Below are 11,380 nucleotides of genomic sequence, written 5' to 3'. Positions count from 1 at the left end.
TGAGGAGACAGGTACAGTCATCTTTACCTTGAAAATTTACCTTACCTGGTATAGAAAACGTTCCAATTGGTGTTTCCTTTTCCTCGTGTTTACAGTATGTTGACCACGTGTGTGTGTTTATATGCACATGTGTATATGTAGATGTGTGTGCCTGCATATTTATAATCAGTCATCTGTATCTCCAGCCCAGATGTTTCTTTTGACTGCCAAACTCAGATCCAATTGGCCTTGCAAAATCATTACATACAAATGAAACCCCTCATCTTTCTCAATCAAACTTCCTCCTCCTGTTTCCTATCTTGAGTGATTTACAGCCATCATACCAGTTACCAAAATAGATTCCTAAGAGTCACTCTATGCTCATCCTCCCTCCCTTCATTTCAACCAGTCAATTCCAATTTTCTACTGCCTTAAAATCATTGGTTACTCCTTCTAACTCTCCATAATTGTTGCTGCCTCAGTTTGGCCCACAGCCTATTTCACATGGGATATAGCTATCACTTCCCAAGTTTACCAATGACTTCCTTTTTGTTAAACCCAATGAGAATTTGACACTTCTCCACAATTTGACATTGTTGATGAATTCCTTCTTGAATTTCTTCTCTTAGTTGTTGGGACTCTAATTTTTTTTTCTTACCATCTGACTAACCCTCAACTCCTTTCTGTGCTTTTTTTTTTTTTTTTTTTTTGCGGTACACGGGCCTCTCACTGTTGTGGCCTCTCCCGTTGCAGAGCACAGGCTCCAGAGGCGCAGGCTCAGCGGCCATGGCTCACGGGCCCAGCTGCTCCGCGGCATGTGGGATCCTCCCAGACTGGGGCACGAACCCGTGTCCCCTGCATCGGCAGACGGACTCTCAACCACTGCGCCACCAGGGAAGCCCTGTGCTTTTCTTGCTCAGCTTTGCTCAATTGTAGTCTTTGATATTCTTTTATTTTGCAATATCCCATGCTGATCTTACTCCATCCATGGCTTTCAATTATTTGTCTATGTAAGATGTTGACTCCTAAATTACCATAGCAGTCCAAGTCTCATCTCTAAGATTTATATTTGGATACCTTACTTCAATACCCCAACCTCAAACCCAATATATTAAAAACTGTACCCTTAGGGAGATCAGCTCCGTGCTTTGCGACCTCCTAGAAGGGTGGGATAAGGAGGGTGGGAGGGAGACGCAACAGGGAAGGGATATGGGGATATACGTATGCATATAGCTGATTCACTTTGTTATACAGCAGAAACTAACACAACACTGTAAAGCAATTATACTCCAATAAAGATGTTAAAAAACAAAACTGTACCCTTTGTCCCCACCTCACCCCCAAGAAAACACAACCAAAAAAACACTGCCTATCATGTATTTTCCCTTTTCCTGAACCAGCTATATAAATGATCAAGCCAGAAACATGTGTCATCTTCTACTCATTTTTCTGTTATCAACTACATCTTGTCACCAAACAATGCCAGTTCTAACTCCTCAATATCTCTTTAGCTTAACACTTGAATAGCTAAATAAGAAATTGAAATCTAATCCTCCTAACTTAATATTTATCTACCTCAAAGTTACCTTCTACATAATTGGCATAGTAATGATTCCAGGTAGAAATCACTGCATTTCACCTTGCCAATGATACACAAAGTGATGCTGGGAGGGTTGAGAGGGAAGAGAGAGAGAAGGGCAAAATATGATGGTAATAAAATGTTTCCAGATATCTTTCTTAGTGTTGTCTCTGAAATCTCACCAAATAAGCCCAAAATTTATGTTACAACATTTGTTTGATGCCTTATTTAAACTGTTTCACTGGACATTTTAAGCTCTCTGAAAGAGATCAAGTTGCCTTGTCATAACTAAACCTCATGCTCATTGGAGCTTACACTGGGTAAACTTTGCAGGGGCCCAAACATTGTAGGATGACTTGGGAAAATGGGATGGGAAAGTTTTACTTAAACTGAGTGAGAAGAAAAATTCATGACCATTTTGGTCATTCCATTTTTAGTTTATTAAGAGGATAAGGAAAACATCACATTATAAATCAATGTTCTATTACTGAACTGAATTTGGGTCTGCTCATCCAATGCACAGTAAAGCTAATCTACTGACATGAGAGGGTGGTGAAGTAAAGTATAGTGTTTATCGCAAGGCACCGAGCAAGGAGAACAGGAAGCTAATGCTCAAAAGACTGGAACTCCCCAATGGCTTTTACAGAAGGGTTTTTAAAGGCAACATCAGGGGTGTGGGCTGCAGGGTGCCTGACCAGCTTGTGCACAATTCTCTGATTGGTCAATGGTGAATTAACAGGGTGCTGTTTCAGGAATCCCTGAAGATTCATTCATTCCAATTGGTCTGGGGTCTACACTCTGGTGGTCAGCAGTTTTCATCTTGGGGGGGAGGGTCTGCTTTCTGCAAAATCAACTCAAGGATATGGTTCAGGATATTATCTATAGCCCTTAAGGAGGAACTAAAGGTCCTTGACTTTATTTTATGGTTAAACTATTATTATTTAGCCTTGCTTGACTGTTTTCCTTTGTTTCTGCATTTTCTCAGTTCTCTGTTTAAATCTGCTCTTTGGAACTTGGGAAAGGCCTAGGTGGCTAAAGCTCTTCTACAGACAAGGAGCAGAGGACACCAGGGGTCTGTCCCTGGGAAGGTCCTGCAGGGTCTTGCTCGGTTTCATGTTGAACAACATTAATAAACAGCCAAGTAAGCAAAGGGTTAAAAGTGTTAGCTAAAATGAATTTGGGGTGTTTTCAGTTACCAAATTTCCAGAGGTAAGGGGGAGAGAAATCTGGACCTATATATCTACATGATTTGGGACTTTTTCCTTTTTAAATTTAGATGCCAGATTAAGAGGTCACCTGCTACCTGACCATTATAATTTTCTGTCATTACCGTGAACTGGGGAAAAAAAAAAAAGGATTCTTTTCTTTTAATTAGTCAAAATTCTGTGTTTGCTGTCCCAAACATGCTGGAGACACTGCTTAAAGACTCATGAGCACTAGCTCTGCCCCCAGGAGACTATGAAATTGGGCAGGTCCCTATACCTCTGGGGTCCTCAGTTCCCTGCAAAATGAGAAAGCTAGACTCAATAATCCTTAGGATCCCTTTCAGATCCACCAAGCTAATGGTATATTCATTGCAACTGCTCCTGAATGAGGCCATGATTTGTATCCAGCTCTAGTGCTTCAGTGTTGCTTGTTATGTCTATGAAACTGCTTCATCAAAACATGACGCACATGAGCACCCTCACACCATTTCACACAACAAGGACAAAGGGCAAACCTCTACTTCCAAAGGAATGACATAACCTGTCTCTGAAGTGGTTCACATCATCCTCATCTTTGAACTAACAAGTGCTCAGAAAACACATAACCATCTTCATTGACATTAAGGCTGTGAGAGGAGATTCCCAGTCAGTGCTTGGGACTTGGAGAAAAGCATTTAAGAAAAGGCCATCTCCACAACTTAATAGTGAAATTAGGGTGCAACACCCATCACAAGGATCCCTAACAACCTCCACGATTTCTTTGCTAGGAAAAGAAACCAAGAAGCCAGTAGTGGTATACTACTCCGCTGGACACATATCCAAGGTCCCAAGCAAAAACAGGTACAAGCTTACTGAATGGAAGGGCTCTTCTTCAGTTGGAGGTAGGCTGGGTTCCAATTCTTTACCAGCAGGTCGGCTGAAGGCCAGGGCAGCCTCAGACACCAGGTCAGGGATACTGAATTGCGCTCTGCAGGGCGCCGCCCCGGACGGGGCCCCGCCCCTCACCTTGCCTTCGCCGCGCTCCGGCCGCGAAGGTGCGTGCGGCGCTCGGTGATTGGCGGCTGCCCGGCGGGGCCAGGCTGCCATTGGCTGCCTGGGCCTCTTTGTTCCCGGTCCCCGCCTCAGGCCGTCTGTAGCGGACTGGGCGGCGGAAGTTTGACGGCGCCGGGCGAGTGGCTGCGGCAGCGGCGGCGGAGACCCAGCAGTTCTCTCCTAGTACCTGCAGCGGTGCCGGAGGCCAGGCGAGCCTGGGTGTTAGATCCCGGACAGCAGGAGAAACCCCTCTGACACACAGATATGGACTTGGAGGCCAAAGTAAAGAAGGTAGGGCGGCGCGGGCAGCGGGGCAGCGGCCGCTTCACCTGCGCGGGGCGCCGCCCTCTGGCTGCCATTGGCGGGTGGGGCGCACGGGCCACCGGGCCCGAGCCAGCTCTGGGTCTCCGGAACCCGGAGCCCAGGTACCCGACCCTCTCGGTAGAGGGGATCCCCGGCGGCCTCGCAAACTCCTGAAACCTGGGAGCGACGGAGAGTCGTGCGCGCGCGCGCGCGCGAGGGTGGCACGGGACATTTCTCCCCGTCTAACCACGTCCAACGGTTGGAAGTGTTAGAAACTTTCCTTAAGATGTTTCAGCTGCGCCTGTGCCTCCCTAAAAGAAAAGGATGAGGTTAGGGCGCGTTAAGGCGAGGCTGTGACACTACTTCTTCCTGCCTCAGGAAGTTCAACTTTATTAAGCCTCTGTGGTTTGGGGTCACTGATGTGACTTTGACAGCTCAGACCTCCTCCCCGCCCAGCTCGGCTGTCCGAGGCTCTCTAGAGTGAGCGTTGATTGAATGCGCTTACTTCGCACCCGCGGCTGGTGATAACGTGAAAGGTGATGATGTTTTTTATATTTTTCTTGGTCATTCATTACTTGACTTCCAAAGCACTGCCTCCCTCTTCCAAAGAAAATGTTCTCCCTGTTTGGCAGCCATCCCCAAAGGACGATTGTCACCAGTGGTTTAGCTCCAGGAGACGTTTCCTGCCTGGCTGCCCTCCGGGCGTCAGTACCCACGGCCCTACCTGAGCCGCTCCCTGATTTGGGGAGCCTTACGTTTCTTGGCAGAAAGGGGTGGGGGACCACACTGTGTCTGAAAAGGAATGCTGATGTCACATTCCAGTGTAACGTTCGGTGTGAAAGGTCTCATTCCAGGGAATTGCTCATATTTACTTTGCGGTAAATTTAAGCTAGCTGCTTCTTATCAAATAAGGAAGGAAGTTTTGCAGAGAGAAAAAGGGGAAAAAATAGAACCTAATTTTCTTCTCTTGCCCACTGTGGGTTGCCAACATTGACATTATTTCATCTTCTAAAGACAAAGTTCCTGACCTGAGCATTAATTCTGTTTCATGCCCAGAACTGGATTTTTGAAAATGTATGCAAGTGCAAAATAGTAGGTCAGGAGGCTGTTGAAAAATGAAAACCTGCCGTGGGAAAAAAAGTTTGCCCCTTATGGCTAGAACCGGCACTCAAAACGGAATCCAAGGACGGGAAAACATAGTGTAAATTCTGACAGTCCTGATTGCATTCTGTTATCTTCCAGTTTGGTTTATTTTCTTTGCTTTTAGATGACACTAAAATTTTTTGTTAATTTTGCTTGCTACTAGGAAAGCATTTTGTTTGCCGCTAATTAGTCTTCTGTTGATGAACACTTCTTATTTTGTTTTTCAAGTGGGAAAGAATGGGTAATTTAGTACTTGTCAAAAATTTGGGAGGTCTTGTCTATGCTTAAACATATGTTGCTTCAAAAATTACTTTTTAAATGTTAACATCCTTTGGGAGGGGAGGAATGAATGCGTGAAGCACAGAGGATTTTTTGGGGGAAGTGAAACTGCTCTGTATGCTACTATAATGGTGGTTACATGTCATTATATATTTTTCAAAACCCACAGAATGAACAACACCAAGAGTGGACCCTAAAATAAACTATGGATGTTGGGGGATGATGATGTGCCAGTGTAGGTTCATCATTTGTAACAAATGTACCACTCGGATGTGGGATATTGACACTGGAGGAAGCTTCGAAAGGGAGTAGGGAGATATATGGGAATGCTGTCCCTTCTGCTAAATTTTGCTGAGAACCTAAAACTGCTCTGAAAAATAACATCTACTTATAAGAAAAAAAAAAATCAACATCCAAAAGTGATTTTGAAATTATTTGAGACAAAGAACAAGTAATTCTGAGGGAGAAAGTACAGAGTTAAGAATTACATGTGCTAGGAAGGGAAAAATCCAGACATTATTTATAAACAATTTACTTAGTTTTAGAATGTGGATTATAATAAGTAATGCTCTTGATATATGGTGTAATTTTTCTCCTCCATCTCCCCTTTACTTTAAAAGGTTATCTTTTCAACCAAGAATCTTATCCTTCTCTCTAATCCTCCTTCTCCCCTTCCCCCACCCTCAAGAAAAAGGATTCCATAAGTTTAGAGCTTTTACAGACAATACCATGACTGTAACAAATCCTTGTTTCACTACTTTGTCATCACTGGTGATTCTCAGGACAGAGTCCTTAACTAGTAAATTGCAAAGTACTAAAAGATCCCAAAGGTGTCCAATTTGACTGCCAACCATACCCTCTGTGTCTGTGCAGGACCCTTGACAGACTTAATGTTCTGTGAATTCAACAAAATGTTTCCCAGCACAAAGAATTTAGAGGTCCCAGGAACACATTTCATAATCTCAAAAAGAAACTTGCATTCCCTTTAGAAATTGCTTTCTAAGACACCAGAAGAAGGAAACATTACAAGATCATCTCTGATCTATGATCAGAGCCTTCTTACCCTATTTTGGTACCTAGATAGTTTTCAGGTCTCCTTTCTTTTTGACTTGGGTATACAAGAAAACTAATAGTTTGAATGTACCTTTTAAAAAGCGTGGTTGGAAGTTGGAACAAAGACACAACCATTTAAGTAAAACAATTTGACTTCTGGTTTAAGATACATGGCATTTTTTCCTTCTAAAACCCTTGTACTGTTGTTTTCATAAGAAATTTTCTCCAGGCAGATGATAAATGTTACTTTCCTTTCCCATTAACATTTTGTGTAAAAAGAATTAAAAAGGGTTGTCTTTATTTCACAACCACCTAGGTGGATGATACTATTATAAGATTCTTTGTTTATAAAATGAGAACTTGGGTGTCCATATCATTGGCATAAATTTGGATTCATTACCAGTTAAAACACACAGTCACAAAGGCAAGGAATTTTTATAATTAGATTTTACTATATTTTGTTTTGTTTGAGGTAAGTGAGCTGTTGCTAGGATGTGAGAGCTAGTTTGGTTATACAGAGTTTTTGTTTCAATAATATTTTAGAGTAGAATTTGACTTTTACGTATTGGCCCTGTTGTCTGAGTTATTTGTCTAGATCTCTTCATTATAATTGACTTCGTGTAAGTAGACCCTATGTTTGCTTGGAAAAAGCAATGGACTTTGAGAAGCAGAAAGAGAGTCTCATTTTGGTGGTGACTGGTAGATCATGGCCCACAGCCAGATGTTTTCTTCTTTCCTTTCTGTGTTACTCTTCCATGAGAATCACTTTTTTTCCCTTTAAAAACATACCAGAGAGAAAGAGAACTCTAGTAATTTCCCTTACGCTGCCTGGAATTGCTGCAGAGCTTTAAATTTTACACCTTATTCATTGTTTGTCTCCATTCTAACCTCCATCTTTTGATCCTTCCTGATGTCTTGCATTTTTTTTCTTAGGACTCTTTTGTTTCTTTAATTTAATTTTAAAAAGATGAGATGTACTTTAAAGATTACAAGTCACTAAAAACCCCCTTTCTCAGCATCCAAACATGTTTTGAAAGCTTCTGTCATTTGCCAAAAAAACAAAATGAAACCAAGTGATTGCGCTTGGAAAGAGTACTGAACCACAAAGATTGTTTCCATTAGAAATTAGAATGAGCCTTTTCTCTAAGGTGGCCCCTGATTGAATGGAAAAGGCAAGTAAATGGTGACCTGGAGGCAGAAATCTACAGTTGAATTCTCTGCTTGAAGCCATTCTTTCTGCGAGAATCATTGGCAAGGCTTGGGGTAATGGGAGGGCAGCGTGCTTCCAGGGCTTTACCTTAGAGGCAGTTACTCTCTCAGAACAAGTATAAAATAAAGTGGTCCTCAGCGGGGCTTTTATCTCTTCCAACCCATAGTATCAGTCATTACATTAATTGGATATGAAAAGTCACTTTCTCTAACTTGGTCTGAATATTGGTTTGAATAGAACTGTAGTAGGTTATCTATTGATTTTGTTCCTTAACTTTATCCTATGAAGTAGAATTAGTGATTTATGTCTCTGTTGGCTGTTAGCTGTGTACCATCATCTCTCTCCTTGACTTTGCTTGCTCACCTTCAATACTAAATACTACTCATCTTTAAAGACACACTCCTTACCCTACCCACACCACACATCACCCTCCAGGTGATCTTTCTTCTTGTTCCTATCTGGATGGAAAATCTTTCTTCTGTATTCCCAAAGTATGTCATCATAACTCTTAGGACATTCATCACTTTCTCCCTCTAGATTATAGTCTTCTTCTTACCTAGATTGCAAGCTTCTTGAGAGTGAAATTCATATCCTATTTATACTTGTATAGTTATTTTGTTTGCTGTTCAAAGCAATTTATGAAGTAGATCTTAGCCTCACTTTAAGGATAAAGAAACTAAGGCTTAGATACATTAATCTGAAACTGGCAGAACCTAACTGTGATCTTGAACCATAGTTTTCAGAATCCATGCAACTCCCATCATGCCACCTAGCCTGAGTCCTCTGATATCCTTTGCCTTGATCACTACATGTATGTTTGAATGAAGTACCCTAATATAAAAAGAGAAATAACCTGAGGTCTGTTTCAACATTTTTTATTGGTTTGTTTAAAGGAATTATATTGGAAGAAATGGTTTCTATTCCAATAAAATTACCACCCTACTGGTTTTCTACATTTTATTTATACTTTATCCATGGTTATATGTATGCCCTTTAGTGTAAGTTGCCTTTGACCTTCTTTGCACGGAAACAAGTCTAAATAAGTAAAAATATCATGAAAAGGAACTTCTGCGAGACTTTTACAGTCAAAGAAATTCCATAAGCTCCAATAATATTCTGGAACGTATCTTCTGGATTCTTCCAACTTCCCAGCTTTTGTTGGGAGCAATGATAATGCTGCCTCCTAGCTACTTAATATGGTTCTGAACAATAGCGACCCTGCTTTTGGCTCTCTGCTTTGGGATTTCAACCAGTGACATCTGGAATTGTATAGAGGCACTCATGGTTGGCCTGTTCAAGAATCTGTTCTACCTGCTGAAGCCCAGACTTGATAGAAAGCCTTACACATAGCATGGTAGGCTAAACCTCTCTTTCTCCTAGCAGCAAAGTGCTCAAAGTGCCACTGGAATGGCAGACCAGGCAGCTTAGAATAGAGCAGTTAAAAACAAAAAAAGTTCAATGCTAGGAAGAGAACTGTTCATTAAAGAGCTACCGAGAAGCAGTAGGAAACACCAAAATGTTGAACTGTTTTGTGAGGCTCTCACTGAGCTCTAGGATGATACCAGCATTGTGAGCACGAAATTAACATCATGGACCATCAGGGTTACTCTGAGGGGCCTATTTAGTAGAAAGAGAATGATAAATTGGTAAAAGAGTACTACTTCCTATGTTCTTTTTCTGAGAACCAGAAGTAGTTTGCCCCATGCTAATCTGAATATGTTTTTTACAAACCAGATCACTACAATGTGTTCAGAAATTAGAAAAGGTCAGTAAGTGCCAGTATAGGTAAAGAGCTGTAGTAGTATACAGAAAGATCTTCTGTACTATATCAGCTTTCTCACTCCTGTTTATCAGTATGATATCATTAAATTCACTCTGGGCTGAGAGTTAGTAGATCTGGGTCCACTCTAGTTTTTGTGATCTTGGCTACTTTGGATTTCAGTTTTCATATCTATAAAAATCAATAGGGGGGCTTCCCTGGTGGAGCAGTGGTTGAGAGTCCGCCTGCCGATGCAGGGAGCACGGGTTCATGCTCCGGTCCGGGCAGATCCCACATGCCGCGAAGCGGCTGGGCCCGTGAGCCATGGCCACTGAGCCTGCGCGTCTGGAGCCTGTGCTCCGCAACGGGAGAGGCCACAACAGTGAGAGGCCCGCGTACCGCAAAAAAAAAAAAAAAAAAAAAAAAAAAAAAAATCGGGGAACCAAGTGATTTCTAAGATTTCTTAAAACGCTGTTACTCTTTTTGACTATGGAAAACATTATAGTTTACCAAGTATAATAGTGTTCCACAGTGCTTAAAAATCATACAAGCCAAGAATATATAAATATATGTGATTTTAATGAAATGGCATGTATATACTCCTGTGAAGTCCATGAGAAAAATGAAATAATTTTTTTTCATAGATCTTAGCTGTGTTTCAACTTGTTTTTACTTAATTAGTTTGCCTTTTAAATATTTGTGGGGATTTGAAGACATTAAGTTTAATTAATTTAAATCTGTAGTATAAAGCTTCAAAGGCATATAAACTGCTCTGTTAGCATGAGTCAAATAAGCCTAGGCATGATGTATCACTTTCCTTGGTACTTAATTACAGGAAAGTGAAAAATAATGGAGCTTTTATTGTCTTTAAAAGTTATCTCTCCCCAAATAAGATGAGTCATTTAAAAACTATGTGAGTAGTTTATGTGCAAAGCACTGTTCTAAACTCTGGGGGTATAGTGTGAACAAAAAGGCAAGGTACCTTGTATTATAGAACTTACACTGTTGAGAGGAATGATAGAGCAAAGAAAAGTAAATGAAAGTAAATGACAAAATAAATGATAGAAAGTAAGCGCAAATGGGATTATACCCCTTAGTGAACTCTTTACAGGTCAGGAGTACATTAGATTTCCAACACAGAATGTCCTTTTTTTTTTTTTTTTTAAATAAATTTACTTTTTTATTTTTGGCTGTGTTGGGTCTTCATTGCTGCATGCGGGCTTTCTCTAGCTGCAGCGAGCAGGGGCTACTCTTCGTTGTGGTGTGTGGGCTTCTCATTGTGGTGCCTTCTCTTGTTGCTGAGCACGGGCTCTAGGTGTGCTGGCTTCAGTAGTTGTGGTGTGTGGGCTCTAGAGCACAGGCTCAGTAGTTGTGGCGCACAGGCTGTGGCATGTGGGATCTTCCTGGACCAAGGCTTGAACCCATGTCCCCTGCATTGGCAGGCAGATTCTTAACCACTGCGCCGTGAGGGAAGTCCCAGAATATCCTAATTTAGTGGTGATTCTTGGTATTGGTTCCCGGTTTTGCAAACTTTGTAATTAGGGGTTATTATTTATCTTAAGTAATGGCAAATGAAAAAGAGATGAGAAGGTAGCTTTTATGTATTAGAATATAAAAAAGCTCATAATTAGATAAAGCTAAAATATTTACAATCTTACACCTATAAAATACACAAACTGTCTTTTGCCTGATTACAAATGCTCTGCAAGAGTCATTCCTGTATTGCGTTTACTGTTTACAGTCATTACTAATTTTTGTTTGGTAACTACTGTCATGGTACCTGAAAGAATGACTTTTAAAAATCTGTTTATTAGATCATTAATATATAGTACATTTAG

General features: G+C 41.2%; 1 protein-coding gene across 1 annotated transcript in view; it reads left to right on the top strand.

Annotated features, from left to right (window-relative positions):
• Positions 1-3,922: 3,922 nt before the first annotated feature.
• The window catches only part of TES (testin LIM domain protein), a 47,649-nt gene continuing 40,191 nt past the window's right edge, over positions 3,923-11,380 (top strand). The window contains exon 1 of the mRNA XM_082661908.1: positions 3,923-4,086. Within this exon, the coding sequence (XP_082518034.1) occupies positions 4,060-4,086 (27 nt within the window). The 5' untranslated portion in view covers positions 3,923-4,059. The remainder of the gene's footprint in view (positions 4,087-11,380) is intronic.

The sequence above is a fragment of the Grampus griseus genome, assembly GCF_964374135.1.
Source record: "Grampus griseus genome assembly, chromosome: 9".
NCBI lineage: Eukaryota > Metazoa > Chordata > Mammalia > Artiodactyla > Delphinidae > Grampus > Grampus griseus.
Note: the sequence above shows the minus strand (reverse complement) of the source record. Positions and strands in the feature narration are given on the sequence as shown.